The 27212-nt window shown below is 29.8% G+C and overlaps 4 protein-coding genes across 4 annotated transcripts; all 4 read left to right on the top strand.

Annotated features, from left to right (window-relative positions):
* Nucleotides 1-1099: 1099 nt before the first annotated feature.
* LOC131852632 (larval cuticle protein LCP-30-like) lies at nucleotides 1100-4248 on the top strand. The gene is made up of 5 exons (XM_059203330.1): nucleotides 1100-1114; nucleotides 1459-1505; nucleotides 1787-1978; nucleotides 2923-3024; nucleotides 3700-4248. Exons 1-5 carry the CDS (start codon nucleotides 1100-1102, stop codon nucleotides 4130-4132), a joined length of 789 nt encoding a protein of 262 aa, XP_059059313.1. The 3' UTR covers nucleotides 4133-4248.
* Nucleotides 4249-7150: 2902 nt separating this feature from the next.
* Nucleotides 7151-10756, top strand: LOC131853133 (uncharacterized). Its single transcript, XM_059203957.1, has 4 exons — nucleotides 7151-7367; nucleotides 7493-7555; nucleotides 9250-9770; nucleotides 10548-10756. Exons 2-4 carry the CDS (start codon nucleotides 7538-7540, stop codon nucleotides 10717-10719), a joined length of 711 nt encoding a protein of 236 aa, XP_059059940.1. The 5' UTR covers nucleotides 7151-7367; nucleotides 7493-7537; the 3' UTR covers nucleotides 10720-10756.
* A 2744-nt stretch (nucleotides 10757-13500) lies between these two features.
* LOC131852623 (larval cuticle protein LCP-30-like) lies at nucleotides 13501-15727 on the top strand. The gene is made up of 2 exons (XM_059203319.1): nucleotides 13501-14475; nucleotides 14782-15727. The coding sequence occupies exons 1-2, from the start codon at nucleotides 14164-14166 to the stop codon at nucleotides 15184-15186; spliced, it is 717 nt and encodes a 238-aa protein (XP_059059302.1). The 5' UTR covers nucleotides 13501-14163; the 3' UTR covers nucleotides 15187-15727.
* A 3575-nt stretch (nucleotides 15728-19302) lies between these two features.
* Nucleotides 19303-20858, top strand: LOC131852613 (larval cuticle protein LCP-22-like). Its single transcript, XM_059203308.1, has 4 exons — nucleotides 19303-19314; nucleotides 19525-19712; nucleotides 20189-20360; nucleotides 20686-20858. Exons 1-4 carry the CDS (start codon nucleotides 19303-19305, stop codon nucleotides 20770-20772), a joined length of 459 nt encoding a protein of 152 aa, XP_059059291.1. The 3' UTR covers nucleotides 20773-20858.
* Nucleotides 20859-27212: the final 6354 nt, after the last annotated feature.

Here is a 27212-nt window from a genome sequence, read left to right as displayed (position 1 = left end):
TTATGATAAACTGTATTAAAACAATTTGGTAATCGAGACAACGAATATGTTTTGCTGAAATAGACTTTGCAAGTTGTCTGTGTGAGTGAAGTACTTAGCGTACAATGAACATATAATAAACCACTTAGTACATGAACAGCATCATATAACCAATACTCAATAGAACATAATGTGTAAGGAAAGCTGCATAATGTATTGTATAGGTTTAATAACCATCTATGACCAGCCTCAAATTCATTACAATAATAATATTATCAAATTCTCTTACTTTATTTGTACAATTATAAACATCCTTAATTATTTTTTGAATGAATACCTAATTTCACACAATGCTGCCGAAAAAAATGGTTAAACTTAATTTTGTCATAGAGTTGTACATATATGTTATTGGTAAATTTTATGTTTTTGTACCTATATGAGACGACTATAAGTAAATGAGACAAAACATACATCCATATGTCTCGATTTTGATAATAAAGATAAATTATGTATTCACTTGACATTGCCTTTCGAAATTCATAATTATACTACCAGAAAGATCAGAGTAAGTGGTGTCCAGTGATAGTCCTAATACAATTTAAAATAGATTTTTTTTATTCCTTATATTTTAAATAAAAACTTTACATTATACAAAAAATGTAAGAATTTATTCAAGGTCCCAATACAGTGGCTATTATCAATACTTTGAAACATTTTTAGGATACCACTACATATCACGTCTTATCGGTTTAATATAATACAATATTCTTCATACCAGGACACCAAAAACGAGTATTTTCAATTAGCTTGACTGATGTGGAAAAGTAAAAATTACATTACAAGCAATATGAGTATGATTTCTTATATTACAGCTTTTTGTTTTTGTTCTCTAAATCTTATGATATTCTAAGTATCGGCCTAATAGACATATAATTAGATGACAAAATCAACAAGATTGAGAAGCTCTGGCTAATGAATAAACGTCGATCTTCACATTATAAATGAGAGACGAAGCGGACGCGAGAATTCAATATATAAAATTAGTCAAAAAAGGTATAAATAGGCTTTGATCTTTAAAAGAGAACATTCAGGTAGTTAAGCGCGACAGATAACTACGAAAATGCGTCAGTTTTTGGTAAGTGACGTAAAGTACGTGTTTCAGTGAAGTGATATTTGCATAGAGTTTGTTTTTTATTAACATAATACTAACAGAAATGAAGTGATGATATATACTATAATAATGTGATTATACTCAATTATAATAAGTTATGAATTAATAACTGTCAAATAGGCAATCTACTTGATGTAATTTGTATGATATTTTTTTTATAATGTTGGATATTCTGACGTTTTTATTATTATCAATCAAAATTATTTTGTATTTATAAATATACATGTTATATAGTTAAATAACTAATATATAGAAATAAATTGATAATCTTGAAAAATTTATGTAATAATATATGAATTTCTTTTCAGGTACTTTGTCTGTCGCTGACAGTTGCTCTTGGTGCAGAACTCCCCGGGTAATTATATATTTTCTTATTATTCCTTATAGGTATTTGTATTGTAACGATTAGAATTTTTACTATTACAAAGCATTACATTATCTTATTGTTTATGCAATACCTTAATTTAATAATAATGAACTACCAATTGCCATAGTAATTGTGTCATGATGCATACTGAACTTCTTTTTTTAATAAGAAATTGATGCTATTCTAGCTAATTTTCGTCATAAGTTTGAAAGATAATTAATAATGTCCAGTAGCTATAAAGACAATTATTTCACGCATGTCCTTAACAGTTTCAGGGGGTTCCCTAAGCGTGTGGTCGCTACAGCAACTGCTACAGCCTCTCCCTACAATGCTGGTCAATACAATTCGGGAGCATATAACGCAGGGCAGTACAACTCTGGTGCATACGACAACTCAGGTCGGTACGATCCCAGCCGTGACCAGTCCGGCCGCTACGTACCTGACAATTCTGGGGCTTACAAGTAAGAAAAGATTTTAATTATATATTATTACTAATAATGATGGCCTCAATGGTCTAGCAGTTTAGCCTACTGTGAGTGAGAGAGAATAAAGTGTGGAACTGAAAGTTAAAGAAGTCTAAATGCTGTCAATAACTGAAATATTTTCATCTAATGATGTATGTCTAAGGAAAAAGTGTAGTACTGAATATAACTTCCTTGATAAGTGCACATAATCCCCGTGCGCTGTCACTCTATGGATGGCTAAGTCCCTATGTGTCCCTTATGTGAAAGATTTCTTATCCTCATGGAAATAAATGTAACAATATGCAGGATGTACATCTATATAGGTATATGTAGATAAGTGTTAGCACTGATGCTATTCTAGTTAGCTTTCGTCCATAAGTTTCAAAGACTATTTCAAATACTACTCCTAGGGTTAAGTTATATGCATATATGTATAGTTTAACCTGACCAAGTCGAGCGAATATGGCACGGCACATATTTTTTGAAGGAACTTAGGACGCCGATCAATATATTAGAGCAAACTATACCTAGGACTTTCCACAAAAAATATTTAGGTATGTCATAAATATTAAGTGACGGCCTCGGTGGTCGAGCAGTTCAGTACAATGCGTTACTTCGATGGTCGCGGGTTTGATTCCTCGCACGGTACAAACATTTGTATTCATGAGTACGGTTTACGGTACGGTTACGGATGTTTTATATATATGTTTACTTTAGACTATTTTACGTTCAGATCACAAACCGAGCCGCCGGCGAAGGGCGGCCACCCCTTCCTATACAAGAGTATTTAAATTCACAATAAGCTAATAATATATTATTATTATATAAGTTAATCCCGAATTTTGTCTTATATGTACACTATAAATAATTATTTTCATCATAATTATAATTAGTCAGTTTACATGTATAATGAACTATATGGACTTTCTCAATGGTTACAGCGGAGACCGCGGCGACCGCGGCGCAGGTGGTGGTTACTACTCTGGCTCCAGCGATGCCGGCGGTCCCGGAGGTGCATACGTACACCAAGCCAACCCCTACGTGTAAGTAACACATTACAATCATAATACTCGTAGATTAACACTTTCTAGTATCATACACTTTGGATGGATGCTTTTCGCACATGGATTTTATTATTATTTATTAATCCTAGGAGTTTCATCGTAATACTATCTCAGACTGTTTTTACAACCGTCTGTAGACTATTGTTAAATATTCGCAGAATATTCTTATAGTATTTAGTACATATTCGTTTAGTTTATAGATTGAAGTTATCATAAAAAACATAAGAGAATACGTGCTGGCGAGCCTTTGGCAATTTGATTTATTTATTAATAATTTAATAGTTTCTATATAATAGCGATATAATGAAGTAAATTTGTTTTGATTTTATTTAATTTTGTTTTGACTGGTAAAGGTAAAGTGTATTATTAGATACTAGACGCACAAGAATAATAAATATAATAATGTTTTCACTAGAAATAAATAATATATGTTTTAAAGTCCATGAGTTAGACACTATTTTTAGTCGACGTAATAGAATTAAATTTATTCATTATCTTAAAAAAAAACGTTAATTTATAAAGTAAACAAATTTATTTCAGAGAATTTACTCTATAATTCAAAGTATCAACAAGCAAAAATATTGTAGTATTAATGTAAAATAATATGTAATTGTCAATAATTGTCTATTGAAATGTAACAATAAAATTTCACAGAGGAGGTGCTGGATCTGCTGGGCGTGCTGGTAAAACTGTTGGAGTCGCCGCCGCATCAGCGTCGTCATTGTTCGGTGCTGGTGGTGCCGCAGGTGCAGGAAGTGCTGGAGCCAGAGCCGGAGTGAGTGGTTACAGTGGTTTGAGCGGAGCTTCATCATCATCGGTATCCTCTGGCGGTAGCTACGATTACAAATACGGCATCATCCGTAAAGAAGAAGACGTACTTCCTGATGGTTATCACTACTTGTACGAAACTGAAAACAAGATCCTGGCTGAAGAGAACGGCAAGGTCGAGAGGATCGATAGCGAAAATGATGGTGTCCGAGCCAAGGGATTCTATGAGTACGTAGGCCCCGATGGTGTAACCTATAGAGTGGATTACACCGCTGACGAAAATGGATTCGTTCCCGTTGGAGCTCACATACCTCGTTAAATCTAGTTCGAAATATACGCTTTAATCTTGCCTATAATGATAAGTTTATCTGTTGTAATAAAATTCTTCCCGATCTACTATTATTATTTTATTAGTCGTAATTAATAAAAGATACTGAAAAGCTTCATATTCCATAATACTGGTATTTTATTTATCTAAGTACACAAAGAGGTGGGAAATCGAGAAACTTAAAAATATTTTATATAAGGCAGAGTGTAAAACCCATTTATAAATATATATATAAAGAGAGCATAGAAAAAAATCTAATTACATTGGTATATAGTTCTATTTTTATATTTAAAAGTCTAATAATAGGTGTTACAAGTTATATATATGAATAACCAATTCGTTATTCGAAACTTGACAAAATCTAAATCTTTACCTTTAGAATACTAATATTGGACCAAATCGCACTTTTGGATCCATATCTAGATTATGTTGTAATGCTCGAGGCAATCGTTAAGTTTATCCCAAATATATCCTCATTTCTGAAGACTAAGCTTAGCAAATGATAAAACTAAAGGTAAAGAATAGTGAAATTTGTATAAGAAATAACTCTATATAAATTAATGGCAAAATAGGAACTTATTTTACTCTCAATTATGTCATTATATTTATTATAATTTATATCTGTAAAGAGACAAATGAGAGCAGTAAGGGGATTTCAATAAATTGTATACACAAAATTTTTGTATATAGCAAAATAAACGGACTTTATTTTGCTATATACATATATGCCGTATTCCGATGGGTCATCTAGTAAATTTATTCTTTTATAATAATATTAATAACATGTTCCAATAAAAAAATAAAAAGGTCATATTGTTTGTTCTTATTGTAGTTCCGTATCTATTCTTTGAGTACATTAAATAAATTTATTTAGTTACATAGGTTTAAAAATAACAATGAGTTGTTTTGTTTATTTCGTTGTTAATTTTTAGATCCAAGGTTGTTATAATTTATTGATAAATATATTCAGGATGTTGGTGGCTTCAGACTATGCAAAGCAAGGACGCGCCTTACTCGTGACATTACTGATAGCGTAACTAAATATTTCCAACTGACAACTCGTTATTAATATCACCTTTATGTAGATTTATTTGGCGAGTTATATATTAAATCGCGTTATGCTAAATAATAATGGAAATACTTGTTGCCTCTTGTTGCTTAGCAGATAGGTCAACGAATAGTAAATTGTTTATTGTATATTTTGTAATAATAGTCTAACATATTATTGTGGGATGCAACCTGTTCAGACATGCTGGATCCATCCCATCTACATGGAACCAACAACAGAGCTGGTGCGAAAAAGCCAAAGCATGTAAATACAGGGGTCTAGGCTCCGAATATGATTTTGTCCCATTTGGTGTCGAGATCCTTGGTCCGTGGGGTCCTAGCGCTATAAGACTATTCAAAGAAATAACGAAAAGGTTAGTCGACATCACAGAAGATCCAAGAGCTGGCAGCTACCTCGGACAAAGAATTAGTCTAGCCACTCAAAGAGGGAACGCTGCCAGTATCTTTGGAACTTTGCCTAAAGGGACTCCTTTTAATAATATATTTTAGTTATTATATTATACTTTTTAAGCTTTTTAATTTTATGTTCGTAGTAGTACAATTAAGTTATGTAAATAACGAGAATATATTATTTCAAAAATATTATTTATATCTCACATTATAACACGAAGATTGATAGAATATTAATATATAGTTCTGAGATGACTTTTTTCTTAATTAGGTATATACCTAATTTAGAACAAAGTTCTGTCAAATATATATACTCGTATGTAGCTACTTGCTTATAGTTATTCCATTGTTGCCCTATGGCTCCATGATAGATAAAACGTTGTTGCTATATTAGAAGTAAAAATATTTATATTTTATTAATAGAATTAACAACTACATCATTAATGCATTCAGAATAAGTATTATGATATCTCTGCGTTATTGTTAAATGTAGTGAGTTCTCTACTACAATAGTATATAATAATTTTAATATGTCGAGTTACCATGATGACGACGATGTCATTACATAACTTCGTAGGATTCGTCCCGATGCATGTGAGATAAGAGTACGTGTAACGTAACAGTAGACGGGTCATGGTCCCCACATTAATAAAAATGATTGGTATAATCGATATGGCAAGTAGCAGATGAACGTCGATCATCGCGACATCTGGCATTACGAAAAATCTGTGACATTTACTTACACTTTGATCATTAATTTTATTATATAAATTAAACATTGAACAATGAACGTTGTTTTGATTTTTTAGTAATAAATATACATGTTTACCTCTAATTCTTACCCAACTCATAGTTTAATTGCATTCGATAGGCATTAATTAATTGTTATTACTTTCCATTACAATGACTGCTTGTTCTACTAAATATTTTAAGAAATATAATAAGTTGTTTTCATTGAGTGAATATTTTCTAATACTATTTTTACAATATGATTGATTATTATGGAAAGACGCAGGCTATATTGACTTATATAGAATTAGAAATTAAAAAATGAGGATTATAATTTACAACGAGAATAAAATTACTTAATTATTAACCATTGTTCCATATAGTACAACGTTTGACGACCTCGGTGGTCTAGCGGTCTAGAACACCGCTTTACGACCGATAGTCGTGGGTTCGATTCCTCGCACGGCACAAACATTTTGTATTCCTGAGTATGATTGTTTGTATCGGTCTGGGTGTTTTCTATGTATAATATGTATGTATTTACAAAAAAAAAATATCTATGTATGTGTATTAGTTATCTAGTACCCATAACACAAGCTTTAACTAGCTTAACTTGGGTATAGATGGCGCTGTGGGAATTGTCCTGAGATTATAGTACAAATGTTTTATAATATTTATTGATCCCAGAGATCCTTCTCTGTTATTTTTATATGGTTTCAATATAAAGATAAATAAACAAAAGTGGTCGGAATGCGTACGCCTACTTATTTTGTTGCAATTCAAAGTTCATTTTTGTTTTATGCAAATCGACATTCTGAAGTGAATCTGCGTGCATTCCTAAGAGAATTACGACCCTCGTACAAGTCAGTCGTCTCGAACTTACTCCACTGGTTGCCCTCTCAGTGAAATATTCTTATCTCAGTGAAATAGTGCTGTATTTTCGCTATATCTGTATTAATAATAAACGAACATATAAAGTATGTTAATTCTTCTGCTTGACCTCGTCACACCTTGATTTAAGGATTCTGTTCCACTTTTGGTATGTCTAAAATTTATTCATCATCTAAATGTTAATTAAATGTCAATGGAGAATATGATGATTTTGACGGATACATACTGCTCTTATGAAAAAAACGTGTTTGATGTAATTTCATATATTTGCAGATATTGTATTTGAAGAAATAAAAACTGGATGTCAATAATACCAACATGCAAGTTGTGAACTTTGTAAGTAATTTTACTATTACAGAAAGTAAATTATGTACTGTCTATAACTATAAAAATTTATGGACTGCAAATTTAAGTTTGATTATTTTTAGTAGGTTTATATTCAGAAGTTTAGAAATAGAAATAGAAATAGAAATAGAAAATCATTTATTCAAATAAACTTAATTTAAGCACTTTTGAATAGTCATAACAATTTGTTTATATTCAGATCACAAGAAGAACGAGCAAGAAACTTTGTGTTGCAAATAATCCTTGTAAGTTTACATTTACAAGTTATACAAACCACCAACAAGCACTAATTTTTTGGGTTATAATCATGATAAGATTAAATCAGGATGTAAAAAACTAATATTATATTGTTCATCTTAGGTTAATTTATTCCGCTAAATCCAGGTATGGCGAAATTAAACTATGTTTCGCTTTTCTTGGATATTTATAGATATTATGATAAAAATGCGTAGAAATCTGATAAAAATGATTATACATTGACCAATTTCGTATCAATATATGAATATATATTTCCTATGTTCGTTAAAAACATACAACATTTGATGGAATATTTAAATTAATTATAATAAATATTTATATTGAACAATTTTTACAATTTAACAATTGTTAACTGTTTAATTTATATCAAATTGCATATATAATTTATGCTCAATATAGGAGACGAAATAAATAGTAATATAGTATATATTAGGCATAAATTAAAAAATATATAATATAAAGTCAACATAACATAAAATGAATGGTGGGCAAGCTGCAATGCAGCCAGCAATGTTGGGTACGTGCCGATCACGCGATGGCTGTAGATTAGACTAATCAAGAAGCAATGTGTAATGTAATGTGTAACCTTAGTTGAATAAAAATGTTTTAATCATTTAACTGTAAAAAATCATTTTTATACTTTCAATTATATTTTATTATGCGAACAATAGTATAATATTATAATTGTTCTTTTGGTAGTAAGAAACGAATCTAGAAATTCTTACGTTCGTTACGTTATATTTTATAATTGCTTATTTACAATTAGATTTATTTTGTGAATTTATTGTAAACCAAAACGTAATTTGTTATATATTCCTGTTCCTTTTATGTGACATTACTATAAAATTCTATACAGTGATAATCATGACGTTGATCGTATCGTTTACCATGCTATAGAGATCTCATTATGCAAGATAGCACTCGTGGAATTTTATATTAAACCAAAGGTCACGATGTGAATAAACCTTTCAGGTTCAATAAACCTTTTAGGGCAGGGTGATAACAAAGACTGAGATTTTTTTGGCTATAACGTATTAAAATATCCCAAAATGTAATTTTAAACCAAAATAATACTTGAAGGTATTGCGACCACTGTAAAATAAAACATTTATTTTGGAGTGGTCGCAATACCTATCTTTAAAATATGGATAATTGAAAAAAATACTAATGGTTAATAATTCGTTGTAATTCTTTTGTGTAAGAAATCCAATACTTTCAATAATAGGAATTATTCTAATTAGGACATGAGTCAATATTGAAATACAAGTAGAAAATTTTCAGCATTTCAAAATCGCTCTCAACTATCTTCTATTAGTACTTTCTATTTTTGCCTATATTTTGGATGAAATATTCTCTGTACCTATCCCAGATTAGCTTATTTTCACTGAATCTAACCAAGGTTTGATTCAATTAAATTTATATTTCAGATAGCACCATTGATATTATTTGCTGGAATACAATGTTCATCATTTGACGATGGAAAATATTATCCTAAGAAATATGGTAATGATGATGGAAAATATTATAGACCATTAAGTGAAGGAAAATATATACCTGGCGATGAAGGAAAATACACATATGTTTATAAACAAGGATTGTATCCTGATTACCCTTATATTCATATAGTAGGCCCTGATGGTGGAACTGGTGGTAATGGGGGCTTTGGAGGTAATGGAGGTTTTGGAGGAAATGGTCCTGATGGTCCAGACGGTCCGGACAGACCCGGCAAAATAGAATATATTGGGCGCAAAATATATGCTGAAAGATATCCTTATCTTCACAGAATAATAAAAGCACTAATAGATAAATATATCTCATTCGATAACCTCTACGGTGAAACTCCAGAAGGAAGTGTAAATCATTATTTGAAGACTATTTTTGGTAAAGACAGTGCTGTTAAATGTCAATATTTGGATACTAAACGAAAGAATGATGAATACAAAATTGAGTGAGTATTGTTTTAATTTTTAGTAAATAACAATAGGCTATAACTTACATATATTGATATGTCAGCTGGTGATTTTATGTTTTTTAATATAAGGTTAGTTACGGATTATTATAATAATACAGATGTGAAAAAAAATTAAGATTAAAAACGACAAGGCAAAAATAACCATTGCGAATATGTTTTAGAGGTAGTTGTTCAAAGAACGTAGTAAATGTGTATGTTTGCTCTTCAAGCAGGTATAGAAGTTATTATTATTGTTGCTATAATTAATCATTATGCATTAGATATACTTCAATCTATAATTGTAATGTGAGGCCGAAAATTTAAAATACCGTAAATACTAAATACTAAACTGAAGTCTTGATACTTGCAGCCGGTAATGTACATAGGATGCGTGGATTCTCTAATATTTTATGAGGATTTATATTTATAGATTATATACCGCAACGCATTTGAATGCACTACCAGGATCGAAACTACCTTTATGATATAACTAGACCACAAATACATAGTCTCGCAGCGACCTATGCTTCTAAATTCGCTAAGGGATCAAAACATTATCGATATTATTTGATTAGATTTATTCTAGAATAGGCGTACAGCGCTTAGATAAGATGTAGTGGATAATCAGCAGCTAGATGGAATGACTTGCCTTAAGAGATGTCTAGTAGGCTCATGATGTTGCCAATTAAATAGATTATTTTAGCAAACTTAAACAGTTGTATGATTAATAAAAAAGATAAATTTTATTTCAATATATGTCTTTTATATTTACAGGTACAATCCTCACATGTTCTCCGAAAATGAGAACAAACCTGGGTATTTTTATAGTTTCAGAGGTACAAAAATTCTGAAAAACGTTACTCAATTTGCCGACGCTCTTTATAAAAGTAATATCAAATTTCAATACGAGATATTTATACGAATTGTGGATGAACCAATTCAATAAATAAATCCCTATTCCTTAATTATATTAAAACAAACAATAATTTTATTTAATTTATAATATAACACACTATAGCAAATTTTATTATTGAGTTTTCATTGCGAATACATTTGACTTTTGAAATTTTTACGTTAGATATACATTTAATTATATAAGGGATATTGTCAAATAATTTATGTTGCAATATGTTTACTATAAGCAGATTGACTTTAGCAGTGAGAAAGCTAATATTAATAATCTCAGGACAATTCACACAGGGCATCTAGACCCAAGTTAATCTAGCTAAGGCTTGTCTTATGGGTACTAAATAACTGATACAAATACACAGATTTTTTTTTTCATAAATACTGCGACCAATGTAAGTAAGGCAGTGTGTTAAACCGCTAGAGCACCGATGCCGTCATAAAGTTAATAAATTATAAACTCTTTTCAAAACTTTACTCTTAGATAGCTTGAGGGTACTTTTAAAAACCTCGCTAAATGCTAGTTATATGATTTATAAAGAATCATGTCAAAAAATTATATACGTATTTCCTAGATTTGATCATATGTTTATTTAGTTATGTAGTTGAAGTTTGTGCAAGAGATTTATTAGTGTATGTAACAACCGTAAAAAATATTAATCGTATTGTTACGATTCTTGACAATTTTACATAGTATAAAATGAAGTCGCTTTTGCTGTCTGTTTGCTTAAATTTTTAAATGGATTTTAATGCAGTTTTTAGTAATAGTGGTAATAGATACAGTGATTCAAGAGGAAGGTTTACATGTATGATCCTTGAACATCCGTATAGCTAGTATATTCTTAAATAATATCTTTATATTGGCTTGTTTGTTTGTCCGCTAATTTTTTATCAATCACACAATAGATTTTTGTAAAATTTTCGATGTCATTTAAAGAATCTCTTCCGGTAACTTTATATTATATGAAAATGGGTTACAGAGTTACATGATATCTGTCACATATACTCTGCGAAATAAGTGCAGGATGATTGTTACTTATAAAATAATTCAGGTATATACTATATAATATTAATTTACCTGATAATACACTGTAATATTATATTATTATCTACATTACATTCATATTATGATTATATTGCAGGTTTTATTGTTTTATTAATTTGACATCAACATATAATTTAGGTTTTATGGTTTTACCTGGGGTTTCCAAAAGGTACACACAAATCCGCCTCCTGTGTAGGAGTCTCTTTGTAAGTGCATTAATCCGGTTGACTGCAATAAAATCCTCACTTGCGTAATATATATTTTATGGTATTATATATGGTGTTGTATGCATTTGGTGGACTTTTATAACGGAATATGTAGGTGGTGATAAGATTCCTTGATATTTTTCACTTGTTCCGAAAATATTGTAAAGACTTATTAGAGAAATAATACAAATACATCAATGCAATTGTAGGAAATGTTGATATATTATAAATTAACACTCTTTCTTAATTACATATTATTCCTAATCTATTCAACTTGAGGCTCTTTGTAGGAAGAGTTCCATACCCAGCTTTTAAAAGAAAATAGGTAATTACGTTAATGACGATATATATAGTGATGTATACTTACCTATTTATACATCCATACTAATGTTATACGTGAAGTTATACGTTAGGATGAACATAGCTTATCTTTCACTAAAAAGAGGAGACAAAGAGAGAACTAGTATACTACATAATTACTAAAAATTACATAGCAAATCTAACCTATTTTAGGTAGGTAATGTAACAACACAAGTTCAGAAAAAACTCGAGTAAGTAGGTACCGATTTACACATAATACTATTAGTCATTTTTATATTATTTAGTAATAAAGATCCGTATATTTGGGTCTTTATTACGCACAATCCTATAATTCATAACATTCACATGAATAATATTAGTAAAACATATCAAAATCTAAACAAAAAGAACTAATAAGTTGAGTAAGATCTTGCTAAATGTGATATTATTGTACGAATACAAAATTTACTCCATTAGTGAGAATATATTAAGCAAATTTCAATTTAGACTAAATATTATTCATGCATTCTAAATTAAAACAATAATTATACATAATATATGGATACATAAGGCATTTGTATTGAGAAAATTATGTAGAAGTAAAATATTAAATTATATATAAAATTTAATGTAATAAGGATCCATATTTTACAGTTTTTGTAAACTCACTATGTGCGGTTATAATAACTTTAGTAACGAAAATGTTTTATATTTTTTTTGTACAAATAAAAATCCAATGTGTGAAAATCCAATAATTAAAAATTTACTACTAAAATTAGCCGATACACAGTGAAGTTATACTATATTTACACATTGTTATGAGTTCATAGGTACTCATAATAAACTTGGCTAATAAGTAGGACATATGAGTACAAGTAAAGAGTTGAATTCGTTTATTACTAGAGATAACCCGATTTGTTAAGCATGTACATTTGTGGATTCCTACCTATTGTTATCATATGATAATAAACTATTTGATATTGAACCACCACCACCACCGCTACTTACTACGATTGTATGTGGCGTATTGATAATTATTTATTATCACAAAATGTATTATTTCTGAATTTTAAGAACACTGAGAAAAATACGCCACAATAGCATTTGGGGCTTATTTTTCTTATGCTCAGTCATAGACTAAGTATAAGAAAAATAAGCCCCAAATACTGAGAAATAATGAAAAATATAGTAGGATATATATTTTTCATTATTTCTCAGTCTTTTTATACGTATATATTATTATTATTATTATTGACCAATATTTAACATATTTGAAAGTGTTAACGGAAATGAGCTTGTGGTCCTGAAAAACATTCAAAATTATTTCATACGGATGTTATTTGATGATGTTTGGGGAGTATTTTTCTTATGCTTAGTCAGTATACTATATTTTCCATTATTTATTAGTCTTTCTATGCTTATAGGTATATTGACCCATATTTGACATATTTGAAAACATTAACGTAAACGAGCTTGTGCTCCTGAAAAAAAATATTTTATACGGATGTTTTACATAATACACACACACATAATATTCAATTATAGTATTTTAATTCAGGGTTATGATGTAAAATTATGTGAATTGAATTCAAATGTTACGGAATTAAGTTAACGTAGGTGTCTTCTAACATGTACACGGTTAGAGGACAGATAATAATAGCTTTTGTTATTGGGTGATCTGATTTCTGATTTGGGTGCGGTCAGTGTTTTGATATGCCACAAATCCATATATTGCATCGAATGTAGATTTAACAAATAAAATTTACATTTCTAGAGTTTATCTGCTCGAGTTTTGCAATAATTATTTCTATTCCGTTTTAACTGTTGTATAAAAGATACGACTAGTGTCAGAGACTATCATTCAGTTTTTTTTATTCTAACGAACCTCAGAAATAATGAAGATCTACGTGGTAAGTACAACAAGAAATTACAAATGGATTCTCTTATAGACAAGTGTACAGTGAAGTATTTGTTTGTGCAGTTCGCTGTGTTGGTGTTTGGTGTTGTTACCAGTAATGCTCAAGATGACGGAAGATACCGTCCGGGCAGTTACGGTGGTGATGACGGTCGGTACCGGCCAAGCGCTGAGGGACAATACTCGGGATCCTACAGTAATCGAAACGACAATAGATACAACTATGCCAGTGGAGTAAATTATAACAACTTATACGGGAGATCACAATCCAGGTATGGTTTGAAATTAGTATTAGATAAAGTTTTATTTAGAAATAGCCTCATTGAATATCAATGATATATTTGATATTTAATTACAGTATTTTTTGCTTCTTTATTATGTAACTCCAGAATTATGAAATTGTGGAAAAACTAATCCATATATAATGTTACCTACTTTTTTATATTTTACCACCACAGAATAGATTTTTGCCATCCTTTTTAGCAATGGACCAATATAGTTACTTACGTATTATTTCCGTGAAATACTAACAAGATTCCCTTTTGTGGCATAATATGTACTGTGTGAGTGAGTGATCATCATGCTAAATTCTGAATTGATAAAAACGATAATTAGATAGATAAAAAATCCTTTATTCATCAATTAAAATTTTTTTTCAGTTACAGTCAAAACGCTGCTGCTTATCCATCAGTGGCGGTAACTGCTGCACCTCCATCTTATTATCAACAAGAAAGTTCGTATGCCAGGCCGCTTCAAGCTTCTTATGTTAGGTCACAAAGTAACGAGCAGAACGCAAGGATCCTTAAACAGGATAGTCAACTAGACATTGATGGATACCAGTACTATTATCAGACTGATAATGGTATCAACGCTGAAGAAGCTGGTAAGCTTCAGTCTACCGCTTCTGGTCCAGGAATTAGAGCCAGTGGATTCTACGAATATGTAGGTGACGACGGTGTTACATACAGAGTAGATTATACAGCTGATGAAAATGGTTTCCATCCTAGTGGTGCTCATTTACCGCAAATACCTCGAGTATAATTATTATTTTTAAATATTTTATCCACTGTTATTAGTTATATCGGAATTAATATATATTAAAATTTAGTGATGTTTTATTTTATTTAAGATTTGGGTTTCTAATTCCGACAAGGAATAGTAGATCTATTACAGTTGTAAAATTATATTTTTTATTGTAATTTGTATAAGTAATATTTTTAAGCAACAATAAAGAATTTATTGTTGTTAATGAATATTAGTCATAATGAATGTTGCATGTATTAATGTTAGACACCAAACTTTATATATTACACTTCAATATAGTTTGTATACTAGACAATAATAAAGAAGCTATAATGACGCTACAGGATTCTTTGATTTTATCAAGTAGATACTGACGGTTACCAATATAATTACCGTACAGCAAATGACTTCAACTCCGATGAAGTCAGTGAGCCTGTGACTATCGCTTACCAAAAGTTCATTTTATATATTAAATATTTCCTCCAGTATTGCTAATTATAATTAGTTACAAAGTTATAAAAATAATATTTGTTTTTATTAAATTGTTAAAGTACTAATTATAAATAATAATTACAAAGTTCGTAATAAAAATAAAAATTATTTTTCATATGTATATTTTTTTCAATTATTTACTATATACTCGTGGATAGAATCTTTATGTATGTTTGTCTCTTGGTAAATATTTTGAACGAATCCTCCAAGGTACAAAAATACTGAACACACTATTTTAAACAAATCTCAACTTGATTTGTAAGCTGTGTTTTGGTTAAAAGGATAAGGCAGGGAAATAAAAGATAAAGAGATGACATCTTAGTCGTCTGGATTGGCAACATCTGAATGTTGTCAATGGTGCCATCTGATTGTGATTCCGTAATTTATATAGGTGATGGTCTGACTATGTTAGACTACATACCACATTCTATGACATAACAATTACATGCAAAAACTTCGTGTAAAATATAATTTTTAAATCTAATAAAAAAACCTTCTGCTTATTTCGATTACAAAAAAAAATACAACTTAAGTTTAGTTAACATCTAATCCTAGTATCAAAAATTTGCTACCAATAAAATAATAATATCCTTGGATAATTCACACAATGCTATCTTATCCTATGACAAGTAGAGGTTCTGTTATGGGCATTAGACAACTGACATAAATAGATTTTTTTGTAAATACGTACATAATATACATAGAAAATACTCAAACCGCTATAAACAATCATTCTCGTGAATATAAATAGTATCGTATATAATGAGAAAAATAGAATCAGTGACCATCTGTAGAAAAGCGGTGTTTTAAACCGCTATACCACCAAGGCCTATATATGTATTATGACTCTCACATATTCTCTGGTAACTAAACTGCATACATTATGAAATTATAGAAAAGGAAACTCCCAATTTCCCAAGTAGTGACTACCTGGGTCTAGACTCACTTAAGAGACTATGTCGAGCATCGCATACGACATACACGTGTATGGTTGAGAGCTAGATCTTCTGAGTGGCTTTATTTAAACATACTAGTAGTTCACCTTGTACCACTACCGTGTTCACCAATTTCATTAGATTTTGATGTAGATACTGGAACAAACATCCTTTTTAATAAAACTGTTTTGACGATAGTTGACTTTGGAATTAATATACTAATTCAGAGAACACCAAGAACAAAGTATATTTGTAGAGTAATATATAATAGAGAGAAAATATTTAAGTGTATATGTTTGTAATGTAGAAAATCAGAAAAAGCTTGACTGATTTAAACATTTTTTTTCACTTTCATAAATGTATAATTTATCAAAGTAGCTCTTTTACCGCAAGTAGCTCTTTGATAAATTATACATTTATGAAAGTGAAAAAAAAAGTTTAAATGAGTCAAGCTTTTTCTGATTTTCTACATTACAAACATATACACTTAAATATTTTCTCTATATTATATATTACTTTAATTAAATATTCATACGAATGGGCTGTATACCAAGTGCCGTCTTGGTGATGGGATATAATTATAAAAAATACATGACGAAATACTAAAATAATTTCTACACTAATTTCAACATATACAGTGACTCTGTAGGAGTAACTTCCATTTCTTATGAAAATGTTTAAAGGGTGAGATTTTAGAGTAAAATTTAAATACATATGCGTACAGTCTTCTTATTCCTCAGGAACTACATTGTATAAGACCGGCACCGTAGGCGTCACTTGAATACCATATCCATGTATTATGCGATATAATTTATAGTAATAACAATTCAGCGCCGCCTAGTTCCAAACTAAGCAAAGTAATATATAGTTTTTCTGTAAATACATAATATACTTAGTAAGGAGGACGGGTGTTGTTAGTAATGTGGATAATTGACAATGGGGTAACTAATAATGTATCATGTCAGGTTGACTTCCTCGCAGTTTTCCTAGGTAACCCGATAAATTCCTGGTGAATTTATCATGATGGGTTAACTGACCTGACCTAATTTCATCTTATAAATTGACGTTCATGTTATAATCCTCCACTGGTGCCTTGCCAGAGTAAACTATTAGCACAGGCGGTTGCAGCATTTCTTGTCATCCATTGAAAAAAATATACTTAGCAAACGCCCAGAACAATACTCGTTCTTATGACTACATTTTTTTCAACTACAAAATGCGGAAAATTGAAGCCTCCACCATCGGAAATAAAGCAGGAAAGCAGTGTGTGCAGTGTGATATACTACCGAGGCCATCATATACTGTTGACAGTAATCACTTTCAAGTAATTCCATAACTATTTTTTATATGGTAACTATTCTGCTTACCATAAAAAAAATATTGAATTAGGTAGATAGTATTTGTAAATATCCATAAAATATTCAAAATTCTTACTAATATTATTGCAAAAGAAACTCTGCCTGCCTGTCTCGCTTTCAAGCCAAAACTACTGAACTGATTTAAATGAAATTTGGTACACAGATAGTCTAGACCCCGAAAAAGGACATAGGTTACATTTTAATGCAAAAAGGGGTTATAAAAGGGAATTAATGGGTCTAAGAAAGTATCGTCATTTTAAAGCATTGTATGGAAATATCGTAATTTTTAAAGCTAGAAGCTTGAAACTTATTTTTTAGTCTGTTGATAAATTATTAATAAAGAAAAAGGGTTGTAGGGGATTGAAAGGAAGATGAAAGATTGTATGGAAGTATATTCATTTTCAAAGCTAAAAACTTGAAACTTATTTTTTAGGCTCTTGACTGAGTTGTATGGAATTCTGTATGCAAATTAGTCATTTTTGAAGCTAGTAAAAATATTTTTTATTATGCTTTTATTGAGTCATATTACTAAATATTCTTTTAATTATTTGGTCAAGGTCACTATTTTTACGCGGACGAAGTCGCGCGTACATCTAGTATAAAATACAATAAAAAAATATTAGAAAGGTTGTTTTCGGCAACAAGTATTAAATAAAATTGGAGAACATTAAAATTGGAGATATTAAAAAAAATCCTCTACTAATAACTTATTTATATATTTTTTTATAAATAGATGCAATGGCTTCTATTTTCTACAGGTAAATGTTATATGAACATGATTTATAGCCTAGGTTTGAGGTTAGAGGGAATGAATATAAAAAAATACTCGTATATCTCAGCCCAACTCGAAATATGTACACTGGATCTGTAGTAAAGTATAGTATACTGAAGTCCAGTGTATTGGAAGAGAACGTGAGAAATTTAGGAAACTCTTTTAAATTAAATAAAAACGTTTTCGCATTGTTCATGAGCCAACAAGCAGCTTAGCGTTCTTTCAACAAAATGATACTGTCTACCAATCTGTGATGATTGATATAGTTTATGGTAATTAATTCCATTATGGTATGGGAGTCGATATTGTCGTATAATCAATTACTACTCTGCTCACTCTTTAGAACAATTGTGTGAAATTTTATCATTTCGGTTTAGACAATTATTAGACATTTAAAATTTAATCACAAGATGCGTTTCTAATACTAAATGTCGCAGCCTAATTAATTACTAAATAAATGCAAATACATGACAATATCAATGTCGTGGTTATGTAAAAATGCTCGGAGCAACGGTATAAAAGTAAATATGAATTCAAAGTGTGGTATCAGTCATCAAATAGATCTGCTCTTGTAAAAATGAAGTTTGTGGTGAGTAGAGTGCAGATTTTTTGCAATCATAAAAAATACATCATTATTTAACATTCAGCGACATTATTTAAGTATGACCCAATTGTGTCTTAATATCCGTATTGAGAAACATTTCCTGGTGCTTTTTTTTATTAAAACTTTGTAATTAGTGGAATTTAATTAGTTTTATAACAAAAAATCATTTTAAAATGTCATTGTATTTTTTATTAGATAATTTTCGCTGCCTTCGTGGCCGTTGCTTCCGCCCAATTCTTCTCTGGTGCTGCACGCAGACCACCATCACCGCCTCCTCAGCCACCCCGACCCGCAAGCCCGAGTCGGTCATCTTCAAGTGACCAAACAGCCAACATCATCCGTTACGACAATGACGTAAACCCAGATGGTTCTTACAGTTACGCGTAAGTAATTTTATTATATTTATTTATTTATTAGAGTACCTACAAAAAAGATTACAATGCATTACATAAAGCAATGAATAGTGTATTTGCAGAAAGAGCCAGCCAGAAACTTAGCAAAAGAAAAATACTAAATGTCCTGGTAAATAGAATAAAGATTAGAGGTGTAAATTTAGTAGATACAAATTACATAATAAAAAATACATAGAACCACTTATTTAAAGAATTGTGATTAGAGAATACGATGTACGTATGATCATGACTGACGTGTATGTGACAGAGAGAATGTGATTGACGTGTTAGTGTTTATGAAAATAATTATAAGTGGTGATTAAATATACGACAGAGTTCCATTTTATGTTCTTTACGAAGGGATATACGATCCACGACTTATAACAGTGCCTACAATCAGCAGTCTTGAAATAATAAAATGCAAATATTTTGTTATACATTCATACAACTATATTTTGTAATTATAGCGTCGAAACTGACAACGGCATCGCTGCTCAGGCTCAAGGCACCCCTCGTGACTTTGGTGGTAACCCACCAATCGTCCCCGTAGTTGCTCAGGGCTCTTACTCTTGGGTTTCCCCTGAGGGAGAACAGATCGCTATCAGCTACGTCGCCGATGAAAATGGCTACCAGCCACAGGTGAGTTATTGTGTAACTTTAAAATATACGACATATTTGTTCTTCTTTTTTACTCTTTAAAAGTAAGTCAGCCGACTAATTCAAAATTTGAATTTGTTGAAACGTATTAATCTTAAAATGGTCAATGTGCAACGTATTAGAAATAGTTATAGAGACACAGTTCATCATTAAGGTGTATCATAACCGATTTTAGAAATAAATAAAAAGTCTCGTTTTATCCGTAACTATTTATATACAAGGCTCTACTATTCAATTTATTGCATAGTATTTGGATATGTATTACTATAATCATTAACCATTTTTTTTTGCTTAAATTTTCTTTCAGGGCAACGCTATCCCCACTCCCCCACCAGTTCCAGCACAAATCGCTCGTGCTCTCGAGTACATCGCAAAAAACGCACCACGGAAGTAAAGAGTGTCTATAAAAGCCTAGTTAGGTCTATATATTAAATGTATCTGAATACCTGTACCTAAATGTGATTTATAGATTAGCAATTATTTTTATTGAAAACTGTGTGTAAAATTACAATAGACAAATATGAAATTAATAAATTTATTTTTATAATGACGATAAGCGAATTCTTTATTGCATCTAACCACATTCTTAATACAAAATGAGTTAATATAAAAGAAAACTATATGACATAACATACTGCTGTTTGCAGTTTTATTATCGTTAAATCATAACCATATCTTTAAACATTAGCCTTCTCCTCCTACAACTTTTCACGCTATGTAAGTACCTATTGCAACCCACAGATATTCTTTACATAAAGTGATGAAGATAGATTACAAGCCTTAATAGGGTATTATTACGTCATTATACATTCAAATCAATTTTAATGTTAATATTATTTCTAAACTTGTAGTGGCTAGTCAATTTTGTCTGCTTAGACAGGTTATACTACCATATATAGTCTATAAGCAAGCATCGCATAGTCTAATAGGATATGTATAAAACACATTTTTTCATATTAGTTATGCGAATATATGCAGCATAAAACATATATACGTACACTCTGTAAAAAAATAATCATTGAAACAAAATTAATGACAGAAAAAAATAGTAGGTCAAATTTGAATCCACGTACTTTGTAGGGAATTTCTCGTATATATGCTTTTAACAGTGTAGTGACGGAGTAAGAACAAAATTTGTCAACATTCCTTTGATCTCTCGATTAAGAAAACAATGTCACACCATTTCTAGCTACAATTAAAACAAGCAGATTTAATTTTTCTATCTATGATACCTTATCATGTACTTAATTTATAATGTACTGGCACATATACTATATATTAGACTATATTCAATTCAATCAAAAGCAATGCTTTTAATTCTCTTTTGCAATTAAATTGGGTGTTTTGAAATAAATAAATATAAAATAAAAGTACAGGAATTATTGTACCCGAACTCAATGTATCACATTAAAAAATTGCCTTTTGCGAATCACTTGTTTTTGTCGCCTTCTTTTATGGCAAAATGTTGTTAGCACTGAACACACTTGTCCGCCGTTCTAACATTTTTTATATAAATATTTGGAATATAATGGAATACGATGGTACTTTTAGCAAATATTACATATCTTCATTTATTTTCCCCAATTTTGTATCATAAACATGATGACCTATGGTCAGACTAGAAATAATTCAAATTTATATTCTTTCATTACGAATTCCATCGATCAAGTAATAATTGCGATTGTCCACCAATGTCTGGTTACTAAAGTCACCGTTGTTTGTTGAAAGTGGAATTATTTGGTAAAGTTCTTTTTAGTGTGTAAGTACAGTTCCCTGAGGACAACTCAAGACGTAATATATTCACATAGAACGTTCAATATGGCTTATTTATTTATTGGTTTGTAGTTAGTATATGAAACATCGTCTGATATTTTTTTAGTTAAAAGATAGTCTACGTCCGCCTTTGTATTCGAGACCAAGAATATGATGACAAATGTTTTGTCAAATTTCTACATAGAGTTTAATGAAGTGTTAAATCGATATTTAATTATATAACTATTAACAATGTCACGTGTTCTAAAAATGTCATAAAAAATATTATTACTTTAATGGATTGCTTAAATAAATAATGTTTATATTCCTACTAAACGTTACTTCTTTTTATTGTTTTGTGTAAATTTTGTCGAATATAGATACTATACTACTTTTTAATTATTTTAAACGTGTAATAAAATGTATCAAGTTCTAACTCAATATGCATTTGCAATACGATAATTTAGACAAATTTAATTGATTTTAATGTGGTATTCTAGTATGTATATGAATACGTGGATTTGTAACGATACATGCTTTCTACAATATTAGTATTAGGAGTAGCCAGCTAGTATTGAAATAAATGGCATATTTACAGAAATAGCATATTTAAATCATCGAAAGTAACGTCAGTATAACAACGGATGAATATATTTATTTATATAAATATATTCATCTGTTGTTATATATTTAATTAATGTTATAGAATAATAAAATTATAAAAATAAGTAAAAATTACATATTTTCCACACCATAGTTATCTTTAAACCCTTCGGTTTAGAAGATCACATTTTATTTTTTATTGGAGGTTTAGGGTTATTTTCAGGTACTTTGGACCTGTAGCAATCTGTCCTATGGTCCTGTGACCTATGTTTTCTCACCCTTTTCCAGAATTCGCTACCTAGACCCGTCAGGGACAAGAATTGAAAGATATTCTTAGGAGCGATGGGTTTTATCTCCTCAGTATAGAAAGATCGCATATGTTTTACACATAAATGTATTTCCTAATCCTAGTATGAAAGTATTGTACAAAGGTTAATTTATTGTGAATTATTATACCTAACCGCACTCCTAAGCGCGGTTGTAGATCGTAAACTCTCGTCGTTGTAAATTAATAGACAGCTAATGCAGCTGACAGCATCGATCATGATGAAATTGAAAGATTTTGCCTATTACCTATGTCGTAAATTACAACCTTCAACCTGAAGTTTAAAGTTAAAAAATCTTACCATTAGGTTTATACATATTAATACAATATATTTTACATGGAACAAGTTTATATCAATAGGGTGATGTCAATGAATTAACATGGAAGTGTGTAATAAATTTACATGAGATCAGATCCTAATTTTATTGTATTTCTATTTTATATCTAAATTGCAAAATTTTCTATTAATATATTTATTTTGCAAACTAAATCTTATATTATTCTTATCAACCAACTTACCAACTTAATACTACTTCAAATAATTTTTACTCTTTCTTAACTGTAATAGCCTACATACATACATACATTAGGACCTAACCACTTGAATACAACACAAAATTTAAAAATACTTTCAAATCTACCTAAGAACATGTATGTATGTTTTATTTTTTGCAATGACGTTTATGTTTTTATGACCTATATGATGGTAAACTGTTGCAGCAACCATATTTCCGTGTACCTACAATACAATGGGTGACAGTGTCGAGTTGTCGGCACCGTAGTTGTATTTTCTCATAGGTATGTATCTACTTTATAATAGTAATAATGAATTGTATGTGTTATAAGAATTATTTAAGAAATATTTTATATAGAAAAAATGCAAATAGCATTATGATGACGATATCATCAATCACACAGCATTCTATTGAATACCTATTATGAAATTTATCTGGCTACCTACTTATAGGCCATTATAACATACGAGTATAAAATAATAAGTAGTCTAATTGTATGAAATGTTTGATGGATCGTATAAACGTTAAGCTTATTATGTAAATTAATATGTTTTTATCCTATAATTGAATATGTTTATTGGTGTCTAATTTATATAGATGATTGATATGTAATTAGTTAATGATTCATTAATAACCGGATAACATATTATATTTTATTCGTAAACTATTTGATATACCTACATACTAAACACATAATATTAATATTTAAAAATATATGCATTGAGAATCTTCTCCTATTTTAAAAAATAAAATATGATGTTTTTACTGCGCTGAATTAAGTCAGTGTTTAATTAATATTATAAAGAATATTAACTATTAGTTGCTGTGTCGGAATGTATATATGTATATATAGCTACATTGTATTTAAATTTCTAAATATGAGGCGCCTGCTAAAGAATATACTAACAAAATATATATGATAAAATGAAATCTATAATGTTATCTAGGCGCTTTGCAATAACACAGACATACAAGTTGTATCTTTTCAAAAAGAATATTATTTTTTTAGTACACTTATGGCATCTAAATATTCAATATATTAACAATATATATGAAGAGTATTCAGATATTTACAGTCCAATGGTCAATGTACAGTATGGAACACGATTACCTTTTCTTTTTATAACACAGGGGACAACCGAGCATGCTACTCACTTGATGGTAAGTGATTAACGCCGTCCATGAGCACCCGTAACACCAGGGGAATTGCAAGTACGTTGCGGGCCTTTTAAAAAGGAATAAGCTCTTTTCTTGAAGGTTTCAATATCGTATCGTTTCGGAAATATCACTGCTGGAAGGTGATTCCACAATGTGGTTGTGCGTGGCAAAAAGTTTCTAGAAAACCGCACTGTGGAAGACCGCCATTCATCCAGATGATCATGATGGTATTTCAGTTTCTGGCTTCTCTTTTCTCTTAAAGTATAGATACTTTAAGACAATCGTATCAGCAATACATGCAATTAAAAAAGGCCAGACAGATATACTAAATATTGTCTACGAAGCACTTATATTTTCAGTTGTATTGAAATCTAGTAATTATATCTATTTAAATGTAGGTATTATTAATTTCAATATTTTAATTTGAGACTATACCATAAATAGAAATTCTATTAAAATATTTGTACTATTCAAAATAATGAATACCTGTCAAATGTAGACAAACTCTGAAATATTGAATTATTATTATCAACAATTTGTCTATCAGTTAATGTCTAGCTAATTTCTCAAACGTAACTTGAAAGACATGAAATGATTTGAATAATAGTATTTGTAATACTAAAATATATGCAGCACTGAAATGCTATATTATTAAGATAAGATTAATTGTCATTGTCATTAATAGTTTAACAATTAAAAAGTATAGCAGACGTAAATGTATTTTTTTATAATAATTATTATCCTCTAACACTCCTTTTCTGTCACGTGTCATATGTAGTATAATATTTCTCTCGTATACTTTAGTATTATCACGTTAACCAAATGGCTTGGTATAATCGCTTGGAATACCTCGTAAATTCCTTTGTATCTTGTTACAATTGTTTTATTTTGCTTGGATTAGTATTGGTATACTGTAATGTTTTATTTTCTTATTTACTTATTGTAAAACTTATGATATTTACTGTAAAAAAGGTTACAGTCATGCCATAACAGGCTTGCATGTACGTGTGTATAAACAAAGGCATCTGGAGAACTACATTTTCAGTAAATGGAAACCAAAATTCAGAACCAGTTTAATGATTAGTATAATTTTATTTATGTTTCTCACATTGATATGTCACAATCATTTAAATATTTCTTTTCCTATCCTAATTTTTTATTGTATTTTTAGTCATTATCTTGTCATTTATTTTTACTTACATACTTCTCTTTAAACTGTATTCCTGTGTTAATAAAAATTTCATAATATTATTCAGGTACTTACAAAATCAAATACTAATAATGGATATTGATTGATGATGTAAGTAAAGAAACACATCAATATCTATTATTAAAGATAAAAATTTATCACTTGAAACCGATTCTCAATCGCAAATTCCTTATTACATATAATTTTATTCAATTGGAGTTGGATGTTTTTAAGTAATCAATTGTTTACCTCTTATTAGCTAATGAAAGAAACTCATTGTCATTTATGATTACTATTACAATTATTTAAATTTTGATAAGCTTTATAGTTTAGCTATTATCTCTGCATTAGTTTCTGATAATCGCGGGCTCGACATAAACTATGTAATATTCTGGAGCAAATTTGTTTGTCAGTATGGGTGTTTTATAAATACATTAGTAAAGTTTATGATTGTAACTAGACTAGATTGGACTAGACTAGAGACCATTTATGAGATGATGAGTTAATTTTTAAATTTCATATAATAAGGGTTTTTATGAAAATATAAAAGTTTCGTTTAGATACACAATTTAAAAAGTATCCATTTTGTTTTTCTCTTTGTTTTGTAATCTCTTTCTCGTTGCTATATTTAATCTAAACCCTTAGGAAGTTTTTTTTCACCAAGTTCGTTACGTATAAATTCACTTTTATTCAACAATATTTTTTATTTTCAAAGACCAATTTTAAACATTGCAGTTTAAATATCACCTTTACTTTACCGTCATCCTGCTATAAATGCTGAGAAAGTATTTTAATTTAATAGAAGGTATTTGAATAGTTTCTTTCATTTTGTACAATAGGTATCTGTATTTATAGAAGTAGATATTACTGAGTTCTCTTTTCTTTGACCCCCGATTATCTATCGTTAACTTCCATTATTAATACATAAGGTTACCAAGACTAATTCAAAATATTTTATTTATGAAATTAGTTACATGCTGACACAAGCTACTCGATAACACTTCGCATAAATCTATAATAATTTCCCAATAATTCATATTTATTCTACGAATATCATTGTCCCAGACCTTGCAATTATTCAATGCTTTGAGGATGGACACACTATTTAGTTATTTATTACATTTTAATTCGATTAATATATTTTAAATGTAAGATTAATAAAATAAACATGAATGGTAAAAATGTTAACTGATACGTACATGCTTGCTCTTGACATAAACTTAAATAATGTATTAATTTCCATTATTAGATAGCCATACCACTTTTATGAATAATACAATAATATTCCCTTT

The sequence above is a fragment of the Achroia grisella genome, unplaced genomic scaffold (genome assembly GCF_030625045.1).
Source record: "Achroia grisella isolate CSIRO2021 unplaced genomic scaffold, CSIRO_AGI_Agris_v1 utg1179, whole genome shotgun sequence".
NCBI lineage: Eukaryota > Metazoa > Arthropoda > Insecta > Lepidoptera > Pyralidae > Achroia > Achroia grisella.
This window is presented reverse-complemented; position numbering and strand designations above follow the sequence as displayed.